This window comes from Styela clava, chromosome 1 (genome assembly GCF_964204865.1).
Source record: "Styela clava chromosome 1, kaStyClav1.hap1.2, whole genome shotgun sequence".
NCBI classification, from domain to species: Eukaryota; Metazoa; Chordata; class Ascidiacea; order Stolidobranchia; family Styelidae; genus Styela; species Styela clava.
The window spans coordinates 28044858-28061212 of NC_135250.1; the positions used below are offsets into that span (position 1 = coordinate 28044858).

At 34.0% G+C, this 16355-nt stretch overlaps 2 protein-coding genes across 2 annotated transcripts; one reads left to right on the forward strand and one right to left on the reverse strand.

The window, feature by feature from the left end:
• Positions 1-558: 558 nt before the first annotated feature.
• LOC120334990 (uncharacterized) lies at positions 559-5614 on the reverse strand. Its single transcript, XM_039402506.2, has 6 exons — positions 5424-5614; positions 4141-4383; positions 3328-3570; positions 2627-2846; positions 1911-1972; positions 559-1593 (listed from the first exon to the last, which is right to left on the reverse strand). Exons 1-6 carry the CDS (start codon positions 5467-5469, stop codon positions 1475-1477), a joined length of 933 nt encoding a protein of 310 aa, XP_039258440.2. The 5' UTR covers positions 5470-5614; the 3' UTR covers positions 559-1474.
• Positions 5615-7500: 1886 nt separating this feature from the next.
• Positions 7501-15400, forward strand: LOC120326327 (cytochrome P450 2U1-like). Its single transcript, XM_039392597.2, has 9 exons — positions 7501-7864; positions 9129-9274; positions 10171-10267; positions 10878-10987; positions 11365-11486; positions 12047-12168; positions 13851-13995; positions 14324-14487; positions 14871-15400. Exons 1-9 carry the CDS (start codon positions 7616-7618, stop codon positions 15186-15188), a joined length of 1473 nt encoding a protein of 490 aa, XP_039248531.2. The 5' UTR covers positions 7501-7615; the 3' UTR covers positions 15189-15400.
• Positions 15401-16355: the final 955 nt, after the last annotated feature.

The following is a 16355-nucleotide window of genomic DNA, read 5'->3' on the forward strand; positions in this document are numbered from 1 at the left end:
ACAGAAATTGCTTAGAAATGTTGAATCCCACCCATCGTTGTTAATCTGTCATGATGGCATTTGATCTTTAAGGATGTTATTGAACATAAACTGTATCTATCGTTTTGTTATTATTATTTTATAGTTGGTAATATTTTGCTTCTTGTTGCTGTTGTGAAAAATCGCTTTTTTTTTTACTGTATTACTAAAACAATTGCTCTGTTTAAAGATAATTTTTTTTGCAAAAAGGCTATTACTTTCATTTATTTCAAAAATTTGTTTGAGTTGTATGTAATTCGTGTTGTTGCGATGACGTCATCAAAATTAAAATTTGCGCACCTTGTGGGGGTTCCACGTTCGCATTCGTCAGGCGAATTCGTGACGACTGCGGCACAGGTAGCCTACTGTGACTGATTGCATACCCGTACTACTTGGTTTTGGTCTCCGTTTTCATATAGGCCTATTTGGGTATTGTTCTCTTGTATCGAATTTATATATATAATATGCCTCTTAATATTAAACATATGCAAACTTTCTGCTATTCGCAATAAATTGAATACTGTATCAAGAATCAAAAATGAAATGTTTGCAGTTGCATTTTATATAATAGTCAATACCGGCATAAACTATACAAGTATTCTAAACGGCACAAATATGTAAGTGGTGGTCACAAATGAATCGCCCCGTTAAATCACATTGCTCAATGAAAAGCCAATTAGTACAATTAAATTCAATAATTTTGATTTAATTAATGCAAAGTTTAACGGTAATTAAATACGTGAATATGCTGATTCGATTTGCCTTGATAAGAGTCAAGTTATTTTTTATATTACTCAGGACTGAAGGCAAATTATGATTATATCATTGCACCAAATCAAACAATGTTGCTTGCAATACCATGTGCTGAATTTTGTATTATAAATTTAATAAGTCTTCTCTTTATAACGGCACGGTGAGCAATATTTAATTTTGATTACGTCACCAAAAGAATCTTATAGAGCCCACAGCAATTTTTATCAACTGAATGAAAAAAAAGCTAGTGACACCAACAATCCTTAACCACGAAAACCTTCAAATAAATTGGTTTAAACGTTGAAGGAAAAGGCGATATTTCACAACAAAAGCATTGGAAAAACAGCGACACATTGCAAATTTGCTACGATATATGATTATGATTCAGCATAGCTGACAATTTTAAATCAGCTTATCTCTTTGTTCCTTATTAGTTATTTGAATAAATTACTATTGCTTCCTTTATATCACTTGTTACTTGAAATTAGAATCCACGATAATTTTAGAGCTTTTGAGTAAGTGTTTGTTATATACGTTATATAGATTAAAGTATTATTACAAAATAAACAAGATTTGAAAATTTAAATGTTCAATATAAATAATAAAATAAAAACTAAATGATAATTCTTGAATTTCATGAGCTTACTGATAATAAAAACAAAGTTTCAAGCTTTTCAACGTCTCAGTCAGTTCGCATCAGTTATTATAAATTTTGGTAGGTGCTTTCCATTGGTTGTTCGTAAGTTGGTTCAATAGTTATATCAGAATAAGCTGGTTCTGCGTATTGATGTTCACCACTGGTCTCTAAATCCAAATTGCCTTCTAAAATATTTAAAAAAAATTGAGTCCTATTGGCTTAATCTATTTTTCAATTTATAACTGTTTATACCTGATAAGAATAAACGTGAAAGTTTCTCAAGCTTTCCTTTTTTTTTGATATGCTGTCCCAAAGACAGATATATTAGCCCACATGGTCAATGAATCAAAACACGAATATTGTAATAGGGAAGTAAATTTTTTCAATATATTGGATATACTGCAAACTGTTTTTATAGATAATTACTTTTAACAAAACTAAAGAATAATCAGTACCGCTGTCCATTTTCCTATACACCAATGATTTAACAAAAATAACTCACCTCTCGGACTGTTTTCGTTGTTTGGAATGTTTTCTGTTCCCACATTTCCTTGTTGCTTTGCACTTAAAATAAAATTAAAAAGTGATAATCAAAATCGGCACACATATTGTAAAACAATCACTTTAAACATCTTCATTCATTCATATGAATCAAAAAAAAATTTCTCAAATTTGAAAAAAAAATGAAAATTATGTGTCAAAATTTATGTCTTATCAGACTCAAAGCTGATTTGGAAAGAATATATAATTGTATACTGATGCATCTATTATATATTCAAAATTTCGTTCATTAGTTGCGTACAAGTTTGTTTGTTTAACTAACAAAAACAACAACAATAACAAGAATATAAATTTAATTAAACGAGACTAGCAATTTCAGCAATTTTTGTCACATTTTCAATTTTTCGCATATCGCCACAGTAAAACCAAATTAGTTACGTCACATTTTCTAAGGAATTGATTATTTTATTTTCATGTCATCATGGACAAGGCGCCATATTTTGGTTTGGTATCAAAGATGTACCTGTTTCAGTTTTTATTTTGGGTAGTGCGTTATGTCCATGTTTAGGTTTGGCTGTTTGAAAATTACAAACATGCCATTTTTGCAACTTCCTATAATGTGATATAACCAAATTTCGCTCTACTGCAGCTATGTAAAGATATAAACAAGGAAAACGATTCGAAACCAAATAATTTGAAAAACAAACAAAATCTTACATCATAAGCTGTTTTCGATACCATAGTATTAACCAAATTGCTATAATCAAAATAACAGTAGGAATGATGAGGCCAATCACCATGCTGACGCCATTTAAGGTAAAGTTAGCTTCATTGAGTGACTCATTTTCGGGTAAGTTCTTTGCATGAAATGACTTATTTTCGTGTGATATAATGAATGGCTTGGAAGCTTTGTAACTGATATGGCGAGTGGTTCTAACTGTAAAAATAATATATCGTTATTTTGAGAATTATACACGCATATGTATATAGTTAGTTTTATTCAATTCTTACGAAAATTATATTTGAAAGTTTGAATTCGATTACACTAACAAAGCATTGTTTTTTTTAAATATACAATAAACTTTTTACTCCTCATAAAGTCCGACTTCTAATTTTAACATATACCTACTCGGAATATCTCTTTTAATTCAAGATTTGAACAAAAAAATTGAATTGGGATCCGGCTTGACAAGTTTGTAAATAAATATAACTTAACGTTTGTAACCATTTTTAGTTTAAGTTGAATAAGTAGACCCCTGTCTCCGGATTTGAAGAGTCTAAATTTCCGACTGCAACTCCAGAGTAGTCAAATATGAGACTCGACACCAGTGAACTTATAATAATTCCCGCTAAGACTAAATTATATATATAAAAAAAATAAAATTCACCCCATAGTCCTAAAATAATGCGATTCTCACCTGGTGTTGTTGTTAATTCTTGTTGGTAGATATATGCCATATCGATGGAAAACTCAAAGTCCATATAATAAGACAGTGTGAAACTAATATTCACAGGAAATATATCATCTTGTACTATCCAAAAAGCTCCCACACAACCTTCCGAACTTATGATTGAAAAATCAGGTTTGTATATATTACGAGGTTTAAACAAAAAGCACATGTTTTCGTCTCTTTTCAGAATTGCTCCCTTCCATTCATTTGCTGTTAACCGAATATATAAAAAAAAACATCATTGAGGGCAACACGATTTCTGTTTTATATATTTACGCAATAAATTTTGGAACAATTGTCTTGGAATTGGCAATGGATGAAGGCAGTTATAGTTGCTAGTTGTCTATTACTCTGATTTATTCAAAAAATTCTTGTGATTTTTATGGATTCGTTTTTTACTTTAAAGTTTTGTGTGATGAATCCAAAGTCGCGCACTTTGTGGCAATTACGCAATCGCATTTCAGCAATTTGATATTTAGCGAAGTTGGAAGCGTTTTTGTAATGAATAAAATTGGAACTGTAAAAGATTTGATAATTATTCGTTTTGATTGTAGTATCCTACTTTGTCTTGGATAATGCATAGTTAAATGGAATACGGATAATCAAGCTTTTGCTTCAGGAAAGAAATAACAGACTAACTATTCCTATACCCGACATGAACTGGTAACCGGACGAAAGGCCGTGTTTCGCCACATGATTAAGCCGTCTTATCGGCGTTCCTCTCCATCGGGATGAATATGTGAATCCTATGATATTTTTGAAAGTAATATATCGACTTACTTGACACTTGCAAAGGATGTTGACGCCTAATTCTAAAGAAACCCCACTCCTCATAGTCTATACTTGTCACTTTTAGCACCAATACTTCGTTACTGTGAGCACATCCGTTTTTTGTTACAGTCCATTCGTTTCCTGTTATAGACCCTTTATCAATGCGTGAATCATTGTTCTTGAAGGAAGTTCTAGCTTGGGAACAAACGTTAACTATTTCGCAACTTCCGATATAGAAGAAAAGAATGCTCACTGTTCAAAGAAATAATAGCAATATTAATGCGATTGTCATTTTACGCTACCGCTCAAGCGTTGAGTCCCTCCCTCAATTTTTATTTTGCGAATTATCTTACTAATTTACAGCACCACGTTTCGTAGGTAAATTGATTGAGCTGGACAACTTGCAATGTCAAGTCAGACCGACAAACACTCCTAACTATAAGTACCAAGGCGTACTAATGCCCTGATTAAAAAAAAATTTGCCCGATGTCTAAAATCATCTATACGTAAACTTACAAGCGAGTACTATAAAACCATGAGCAACTTCACTCGTATGGTTTACTCGCGATATCGAATGCCGATAATCGTGAGTGGTGAGAAGTACCTTAAGTCAAAACGACAAGCAAAAATAAATCGCGTGAACACCAAGTGATTGAATTTTTTCCGGAATCAATTTTGGAGTGAATATTTCTTTCCCTGATCTTTCGACTTAATTGTGACCAATTTCTTACATCTCTTTGGTTTGTATCGAGTAATTACCTGGTCAGGATTAAAATCTGAGATCTCCCAATTGCGATTCTAAATGACAACACCCACGCCCAAACAGATGGATGTTCATTATCAGTATAAATCGAAATCAAATGGAGGAAACCTTATAATTGAAATGATGATGTTGAATAAATTAGTTTATATCGTGAGTCAGATATAATTAATGCATAAGATATAAAACAAGCAGTATTCATAATTATTTTTTAACATTCTTAATTATTTTTACTATAATAAAGGAAATTTATATGACACTTGAATTTCAGTTTGAATATGATTGTACACAAAAGTTTTAGTAGACTATAACACTATACACAAAGGTTATTCTCTCTCTAGAATATGTTCCCAATAAACTTGAGGGAAGGGGGACTTTGTAGTACAAAAAACACACCGCCTCAGATTTTTAAAATATGTTCACGAAGTGTGAATGCGCTCAGACTGAGTAAATTCGCAATAAAATGAAAAATCAAAATGAATTGGGCATTTGACACACATATAAATTCATTTGATGAAAACAGTAAGCTTACCTGCTATCAGAAGCAAAAATAGTCTCTGCATAATTGAATATTTCATGGTGAATCTCTTCACATTTGATTTGCAGAGAAATAGTGTAATATATATCCTTTCAAAAGCACGCTACAAATAAGTGTATGAAAACTATATTTAAAACAGATCAAGTCTTAAATACGTGGCACTAAAGTTCCAAATTTTTATTAATACAGAAAGCACCGAGTTTGCTGGAAAAATACGTTAAAAAAGCAATAGTTAGACTACGGTAGAATGCGGAATATTAGTGTTTCATTCAATCAAAAAAACAGTAAACGTAGGGTTCTATAGGTACATTTTAAAGATACAAGTATACGACAGCTATCCGTCTATACCAAACCCAGACTGGTAAATATCGCCATGTCAATAAATTCTTAGTTATAGTCTAAAATAATGGGATCCAATTGCCATAATACTAATTCTACGTAACACCACGTTTACTAAATCAATTACTCCGTATGTCTCTCTGAGTTTTTAAAAATACCTATAGCAATTTAATTGTTTTGCTGTAACTCCCATTAAAAATGATACATGGGCATTGAGTACCCATGAAAATAGCAAGTTGCGTCTACAAGTAATTGTTTATCGGTCAGTTAGTGAATTTCGATCTGTGATGACGCATTCTATTGTATTATTAGACGTACGTGATAAAACTCATTCTGGCTACGTACGGTATGCAATATGGATTATATTTTACAACAAAGTACCGTTACTGTGTTGGAATTTTTTATAAATCAACCTATTACAATAAAAGTACGAAATGCCCCATAAATTACGAGCTATATTCCGTCATGATAGGCCCTCTTTGTCAACTTGTGTGTGTGTTTGTGTGTGTTGTATATATATATATGTGTGTGTGTGCAGCTGTATCGTATAAACGACTGGACCGATATGAATGAAATTAAACCCTTGGGTAACTTGTGACTCTAGTAATAAGCGTTTCACCGCCGAAGATCCAGATTGATTTTTTGTTTACATGGGAGTAGCGGCAAAACAAAAAGAAGTTGCAAGTTTCAGAAACCCGGTCACCCGGTCAGCGATCTTCGCGGCTATGGATTTTATCATTGATTCGTTGTTCGTGAATATGTTGGGAGGCTAATTATTCGTAGTGCATGTTCGTAAATCGTAATACCTTTCAACAAATATAAGATCTTTAAAATTAAAATTTTAACTATTCAGATATTTGAAAAATAAACTTCAAAATATACGCAGTGAACGAGTAACGTGGACCTCAGCTGATGCCTAGCATTCATTCGTCATTTCGGAAGTTATGAATTAGACTTATGGAAAGCGCAGACGCGTAGATGCAGCTCAGGTGATATTATAAACGTGACTCATAGTGATATTAATATAATATATTCTCTGAAAAGTAAGGGATCTTTTGTTAGTAAGTAGATGCAAAAGAGAATATGGTCTTCAAATTTGGAATCGCACCGCTGTATATATGCATATGTATTCCTAATTTACGTCCTATTATTGCCGTAGTGCATATTCTATGAATAAAATCATTAGGCTACATCAAGTAGGCCTTTGAAACACCCACGAAACTGGTACAAGGTACATGTATTTCCTTTTTAAATTGAGTTCTGCGCTACAGAAACGTTTTTGTGAGCGCTTCATTGGCAAATAAAAATATAGTGCTAAAACGTTAACGGGCAATTCGGATCCGAAATATTATAATACAGTAGAATATACGATTTTTTTAACAGGGTTTCGTAATAGTCTACCCACGCTATCATATGATGCTGCTATTGAATGGCTTTTAACGTTTGATCGATGACTGGTTAGCAATGAAAAAACTCTGTATGGCGTAATAAGTCTCAGCGAGTATATATAAAACGGTCGTATAGGTGGAAGGTCGTTATAATGTCGCAGTCTGAATTGAAGGCAATTTGACAAGCCTAGCATATATGTGAAGTGAAGCGTCGAGTCTGAATGGGAAGCATACAGATAACTAGTACAGGGGAATCGGCGATTATCATTGCATTTAGAGGCTGAAATGATTTTATATAATATATATGAACGTAAGAGGGAGATTTAATTCATTTTCGTGATGCACAGTGCGGTAATGTACATTATGAAATACAGCTTAATCCTTTATTTTTAGTTAAAATTGAGTATAATTTTGATGAGCATAACTACAAATCCATTAAATTAATAAGTTTCTAGTAATATGGAATTCTGTGAGTGTACGATTGCGTTACTTGGCCTGGCTCTCTTATTGTGTTGGTATCTGTTGAAAAGACCGAAGAATTTTCCGCCAGGTCCTCATGGGTTACCATTGGTTGGTTACACTCCATTTATGGGCGACAACCCTGCTGAATTATTTCGAAAAATGAAAAGTAAATATGGATCCGTCATGTCAGTACAAATGGGTCGCGACGACTGGGTAGTTTTGAACGACTATGACACTATCATGGAGGTAAGAACAGAAAGATTATTTTTTATCCACATTAAAGTATATATGCATTTTCAGAAGTCTCGTCATGCACCCTCAAGAAGCTGCTACAACGTTTAAAGCTGTTCAAATGAATAAATTGCATGTTATTCATTAGTGAGGTCTCAATACGAGCAGTATATCATCACGCTAATAACCGAATTGAGTGGGTCATTTTTAGCAGTTTTGAGAAAAACGTAAAAAACTTCCTTATGATATTGTTATGCCATCGAGAGTCAATAATTTGCCATGGTTCAATTTTTTGATCGTAGCCGGATTTAAGTTAACTTGTATGACGCAGTTAAGTGACGTCATAATGCCGCACTGTGACTTAGGCAGAAATGTGTCTATGACTTGGGGACATACGTAATTTTGCAACATTACTATATGCACCAGTCCTGAAAATTAAACATTCCAAAAACGAATGTAATTCTCAGTATCTGGTATCTACAATGTCTAATTCCCAAAAGAGCTAATCAGTTTCAATTACATTATTTTTTAAGTTTTGAAATATATATTATTTTGCCTTTGTGAAGTCACAATAGTCCTGCGGTATCAATGATAATTCATTATGACGAAACAATTGCACAAATGTGCATGTCATACTAAATCTCCATTTTTATGGGTTTCGGAATTCTTAAAATAAAATCTGAGTTAACAGACAGGTGCGCAGCATCACATAAATACCTATTTTATAAAACAAAAAAAAAAACAAAAAAAAAATATGACTTACGCAATTCGGTTAATAGGATGACGATATGCCAAACAGTTATTTCTCTATCTTCAACATGTTACGCTTCAATCCACCTAAATTAATGTCATTTTCTCCTTACTTTGAAGCCGTTAAATTCGAATTGGCGAGAATACTGCATGGCATTGGAGCGATGCATTTGACTTTTCTTCATAAATTTACAAAGTTAACAATAAGAGCAATTGAGAATTGTAGATTTATATATCACAGTGATCGCTTGTATAAAGCCCTGTTTAATTAATATGAACACTGGAAACAGATGCGCAGGACATCGATATATATTACAAAAACCAGCCCGCATAAAATGTCAAGCGCGTTTGCATACAGACACAACAGTACGCCAAGCCAATACTCGTTTTGACAAACACAGTTACATTTTCCACTTATTTATTCCTAAATTTTGTTTGACACGCTCGCTTAATTATCTCACGATTTCACTAAGATATTGTAATTTTTACATGTTTTTTATATTCATTTTTATGCATCTATACTTCGCAGGCTCTCGTGAAACAAAGCGAAAAGTTTTCTGGCCGTCCTAAGCTTTTCATGCTAGAATTAGTAACAGGGGGCCGTGGATTGGCCATGGTTGATTATGGTCCTACATGGAAAACTCTTCGAAAGTTTGGTCTGATGACTTTGAGAGGGTAAGTGTATGGTCTAGTTCAGGGTGGTCCAAACCCAGGCCCGCGGGCCACATATAGCCCGCCGCTATATTATCTGTGGCCCGCGTCACATTCGGAGAATAATCAAAAAATCGCATTTCGTGTTGTTTCGTAATAAAATTAATCAGAAAAATCTTTTGACATATTGTTACATCAATAATGTCACTGAATTGACTAGTGTTATGGCTAGCTGAGGCAACTAGCGAAGTCGAATGATGTGCTTGGCAATCTAAAGTATTATCTGGCTTTCTATTTTTCTGGTCGGGAATATGTGCTAACAATATAGGCATCATAGAAAACTAAAAATCGAATGCGGAATATATTATTCTGGGATGGCTATGTCTGATAACTATGTGTTTGCACAATGAAAGTGTTTGTTTTGTATTTCACTGTTTACCTATTCTTGGCACTATTGTGGCCCGCGAACAATGCAAAAATAATTTTGTAGCCCGCGTAGCCGACAACCTTGGACCACCCTGGTTTAGTTTAATAATATAAATGTAACATGTTGTTCTGCAGAATTACACATGCTAATAATAAATGTGTTGGGTACCTTATTTATTTATTTTTCAAACGAGTTATTTATATGTCTTTCGCTCCAAAATAGGCTGTACACAAGCAACCGGTGCTATGATATGGTTGGGAATGACAAGAATCGGATTTTCTGTACAAAGCCCCGGTCACTGATACAAAAATGTGAGATTTGAGAAATACATCCCCGCCATGTTTTAAAATCCATTTAGGGTTGGGGGTTCGGGTTGGAAATGATTTGAAAATATGATAAATTTGCATGGCTCAGTTCTATGTAAGAAACATTTTTGATATAAGAAGTAAACTCTAACGCTAAAGTCATGATATGATGGTTTCTCCCTTCGCAGGTTTGGCGTTGGCAAAAAGGGGATGGAGGAAAATGTTATTGAAGAAACTCGATCTCTAACCGAAGATTTGACAACACAGAGCAAGCGTAGTTTGAGTGTATGAATTTTACTTTTTGATACACATGAAATGAAGATTACCGTAATTTATCATACCAATGAAATTGCCAAATATTGTATCGAAAAACAATTATAAGCTCAAAGTATTTTTATATTACAGCCTTTTTCAGCTATGGATAAATCTAATTGTTTTATAGGGAAAAACTTTTTAGGAACGTTTAGTGATGCTATTACTCTTTCCTTAATTAGAATTTTTTTCTAAATGTACATACATTTTATACTATATATACACAGTAAAAAAGTCGGATCCCGGGATGTGTGTAACATTAGATAATGATCTAATAAAAAGCAACAACAAACGGCAAAAGTTTAATAAATAATGAGGGAAACCAATAAAAAGTTAAATAGGCAATAAAAGAAATATATCAAAAAGAATGAGAAAAATGCTACAGAATATGCACTCTTATTGGTATTTTTATTGATATCTTTAGGTAAAGCCTATCAAAAACAGCGTACAATTTTGAATCCACGATTTTCTTGAAGTCTTGGCGTCTATAATACCCACTACTACTACAATTGTAGCATCTTCCACTATATTTAATTATGTTAATTCACCTTCTAGAATTCTTTCTCATTTTTTTTTTTTTCAGATGAAATTCACTCAAGCAGTGTCGAACATTATTTGCCGAGTTGCGTTTGGCTCGAGATTTGAATACGACGACAAAGAATTTCTACAGTTACTTGGAATATTACGAAAATAGTAAGTTTCATTTTGATACGAAATGTAAAGACGAATAATTCTACAAAATTGCTGTCGTCGCTCTCCGCATCTGGAGAACAACGTGGCCAGAAAAATATTATTTGTTTCCGAAATTTACTCCAAGTGCTATACAGGAGTAATGAATAGTATTTATATTTCATCTAAAACATATGTGTGTCCTTTAATCCATGAATGTAGAAAAATAGCTTTGTGGCTTAGTTTCAGAAACACCGAAATAAACGCATAATAAAAAGATTAATAAAATATATCAACAATATTAGAGTTAAAAAATACTCCCAACTTCCCCATTAACGTTGTTACCAATTTTCGTCAATAAAACTTATTTTAAACAGTGGCATTTCTATATCTAATTCTAGCCTTGGAGATACGACAGCAGCTAAGATGGATGGATTAATGACTATGGCTCCTATTCTGAGATTTTTACCCCCATTTAGCAGCCACTTCAAGGAGGGATTGAAGGATGTAGAGTTTTCCATGGGTAAGTTTTGGGAAGCTTTTTCACATTGCTCATTAATACGGAGCTTTCCCCACGCAACCTCATGCCCCACCTCACCCAGGATGTAATAAAGTGTGTAGAAATGTCGAAGCAAACCGGGAAGATTTTGGTCCTTCTTCAAAAATAGTAGTCTCTACATATAGATATCAATGACTGTTTGCACAAGGCCTTGTATGGGCCGAAAAGCCGTATGTATAAATTGACTTTGAACGTGCGAAGCTCGCACTCTTTGTAAAGAGCACTATATTTTGTGGAGATCAAAATATTGCCTGTTCGAAATTACCTACTTAATTTATTACATCACTATTGGATCACACTCTATTGGATTTCAACCGTAAAGCAACATTTATTTGAAATGTAAAGTGATTTTCATTATATCTAAAATTGGGCAAAAAAAAATTTTCGTTGGCGCTCTGAGAGTACTGTTATGTTAGAATCCAATCAAGACATCGCAATCTGTATGAAATTATCCCATGGCTAAAATTTTCATAAAAACAGTTCATCTTATTCCATTTTTTGATGGAATTAATTTTTATACTTAGGTATAATAAGCAGAATCATTGAAGAGCATAAAGAACAGTTTGACGAAAATGATATCAGAGACTTTATTGATGCTTTCCTCAAAGAAATGAAGACAAGAGATAAAAATGACGCCAGTTTCAACGTAAGTTGATTTGTAATTGCACTTTTATAAAATACAAATCTGGTTAAAGCAAGAGTACTCATATACTTACGAAAGAATTGTCGTGATAGAAAACTAGCGCAATTCTATGAGATATCTCGGCGCACCACCATGGCGGCGTTTCAGGTTGTGCGCCATCTTGGTGCACATACTTCGGAGAACCTATATTTGAATTACCAGCCTAAACATTTTTATGATACAATCTGCTTTCAAGCTTTCAAGGTCCAATGTTTCTATGCCCAATCTGGTTAAGTTGGTACATAAAGAGGTTAATACCGAAATTTCAAATAGAGATGCCATGATTTTTGTTTTTATGAGAGCTCGCTCGAGCACTGTCACATGTATATGAGGCCGTAAAAAATACTAAGCAAACTTAAGAGTTTAATTTCCAATTGACGAACCCATTGCACACACAAAAATTGCGGTATTTGTTAAACTAAACCTTCAGTTATCACATGACAGTAAAGGAAAAAAACCAGCGTGAAATTCCGAATGACTCTACATTCAACTTGACGTGAAGGGAAATTCAAATCGTTTCCCAATCTATAACAAAAGGCCGATTGCTCACGTGTCATCGGCATTGACAAAACTTTACCGAAGCTGCCGATACCGGTCGTAATGTCAGTAAAGTAAATCCAATAATTGTTGTTGCTTAAAATTCTTTTCAAAATTGCCAGTGAATTGAATAGAAATCGGTGGTATGAAACATAGCGTTCTGCTTCGGATAAATTCAAAATATAATAATAAAATTTTTATCATGAGTTTTTATCCAATATAGCTCATGCAATCATACAAGTCACTGGATAGCGCCGAGTATTATAAAGAATAATTTCATGCAATCATATGATATATAACTGAGAGTGTCAATAATGTCTTCGTAGATGCAGATAAAATTCCTAAACCTCAATTATTTTGTAATTTATTTTATTAGACATTCGACATGGATATATTTTTTTTTATAAATTATAAAGAGTCTTATTGGAAACATTGTACTTATATATTGGGTTTATTTGAAGTCAATTCATATAATTTGCTAGTTGAATGAAAAATTCCGAATAGTTAAAGCTACAATTGAAGCAGTTAACACGATTCAACTGTATTCGTCACATGACAATGAATAGTAAGCTATGCAGAGTGGGGAGAAAATATATCACGATAAATTGGTATCGTGAAAAGACGCCTCTTTATTTCAGATCATTGTGAGGTCATGTCAATGCTTGGAACACTTGCTTGAACAACAACACGATAATAATACGATATAAGACTAATTTTTTCCAAACTATGGCATGCCATAGACTATGTCATAGATCGATTGACGCAGGTTCGAGACTCCATTTATCAAAAACTCGAAATGGCATGACTGGGCATTGTCATCCACTATCCGCCATTGAGACTAAACTCAGTAGATGATTCGACTCAAACTTGACTCAAGATTCGGACGACTTGCGACTCGAGGTTCATGAACTTTGCAACATTGCAGCATTTGGGGTCATACAGGATGACCTCACAAAACGGAATTCATAAAATATGTCCAAATGGACTTGGTTCCGTTTTGTGGTCACCGTGTAAATGTGAATCACGTACTACACCAACACCAGAACTATTATGTTCTATTAGGTTCAGACCTACTATGTTTTCTATCATAAATTTTCTCATACTTTCAGAAACTTCAACTGATTCAATACATCAGAGATTTATTCGAAGCTGGAACGGGAACAACTAGCACTACATTATGTTGGGCAATTCTGTGCCTTGCACATTACCCAAAATGTCAAGAAAAAATTGCCGACGAAGTTGAAAAAACTTTAGGTAATTCGTTTTTTATCATTTTTATTCATCGCATAAATTGGACTATTTGGCTTGAAAATAGAGCTCAAAGGAAATTAAGAAATGAGAATGAACGCTTGACTATTATACTTTGCTCTTCCTCATTATAGTTCCAAAAATTTGTAAGCATTCACTTTATACTTGTTGCACCTCGACAAATTAGGATTCTTTTATGTATATATTTGTGATTATGCAACTGTATATAATTACTGAGCTTAATTAATGTGCGTGTAAAAGAGACGGATACGCATTATAAACCTGTTGGCACCAAACACACCAAGACGCTCATTAAAGTTGCATTTTTTCGCAGGTTCGGACGGAGTACCTACTATGAAGCATCGAGATGAAATGCCTTACACATGTGCTTTCATACAAGAACTAATGAGACACAGAACTTTGGTGCCATTTAGTGTATTCCATAAAACGAACGAAGAAGCGACTCTCAATGGATATACTATCCCAAAAAATACCACGGTATGTTTTGTTATACATTTCAGGGCACTCCAGAAATGTGTGTACCAATATGGCGTAACTAATGTTGTTCGCCTACTTTACATTAAGTATTTAAAGGGACTATAACCCATGGGGGTATATTCATTGATTAAAACAGTCTCCGAACTCGTAATAAGACTAAAATGTGGTAAATCGGAATAAAATTATGGCCTAACCTGGTACATACCCTACGGGTATACCATTTTAGTACTACAGTGAGTTGCGAGTAATTCGAATAATTTACTTGAGTATTATAAATTCCTTTTAATATTTTTCACCTCGTTTTGCACACACTATTATGAGACCGACTTTGCTTCAAATCAAACTTACTTCAACAAAACGCTTAACAATATTTTCTGTTTTAGATCAGTCCAAACCTTTGGGCGGTTCATTTTGATTCCAAATATTTTGACAACCCAGAAGAATTTTGTCCAGAGAGATTTATCGACGACGACGGAAAATTTATCAAATCCAATCACGTGATCCCATTCTCCGTTGGTCCCCGTCACTGTGTTGGAGAACAACTTGCAAGAATGGAAATTTTCATATTCTTGGTCGGCATAATTCAGCAGTTGCGGATTGTACCGGACCCGAAGAAGCCACTCCCAGCCTTTGATGTCGGTGCTTTCAACAGCCTTACGTATGAGCCTTTCGATTTTGAAGTGATTTTTCAAAAACGTTGAAGAAGAAGAAATGACTGTTTGAAATGATAATCAATTTTATCCATATAGGATTTGAAATATTTTCTTTGACCACATTATAATTTCATTTCACTTAATTTTAATGCTTGAATTCAATGATATATAAATCCATTTATTTAATTCTCCGCAACCTTCAAAACCCACTTCAAGATATCTATAACTTTGATAATGTAGCAATAAATATGATTAGCTTTCGTGTTGTCTACTTTTATTTTTATGGTAATGTACTCACAGGGGCGGACACCCGGGGGGTCGCTCCCCCAATAATTTCGCAAAAAGTTTAATACATGTTGTTTCCGCCTTACAAAATTATCATTTCCGAAAAGTGCGAAAGTCGAGCGCAATTAAACGGTTAATAGTTACCAATATTATAACTGTCTTCCTACAATAATGTGGACCAGAGCGCATTCGGAGCACCTCACATTTTCGTGAAACATGCGCGCCCACACGGGTAATACTCCGTCTTCAAACGCACCGCCCATCACGCGCCACGGTTTTCCACGACTAATTCATTTTTGTACAATTTAATATGGTTTTCTCATTGTCAAAATCTCTCAATAGTGTTATTGTTGGCACTTGCGAGAGAAGTGAATGAGGCAAACTGTATTTCATTACAACAATTAATTATCATCGCTAAAAATTAACTAGATCTAAAGTTGTTATAAACAATTTTCACCGCCGGACGTATCTTTCCACGTTATGAATTTCGTGCAAGGCCCAGCATAATTCGCGGGCAAAGATCAAAGCATTTGGTATGTCGAAACGCCTATTCGACTTTTCAGACCACAGAAACTATCTAAAAAAGATACCCCCCACCTCTCCTGAATGTTTTTTAAAATTGAAAAAGTCGCCAATAACGCGTGCAATTGCCTTTTGCTAAAATCGCCGATTGTTTTCATCATTGTGACCTAACTATTTAGGTCGTAAACGCCTTTACGTTGGCGTTTATCCTCTCTAAATCACCAATTTTCTACAAATTTGTGACACGATGACTATGATAATTATTTTATTTTCGTACGAGCACGGACTTAGGAACCCGGCGAGAATTCTAATAAGTATCAACAAGTTGAAAAGCGGCAATATAAAATACTAAAAATAAAATTGTAATCAATAGGTTTTGTTGAGGCCCGCGACAGTCTAAAAACGCAT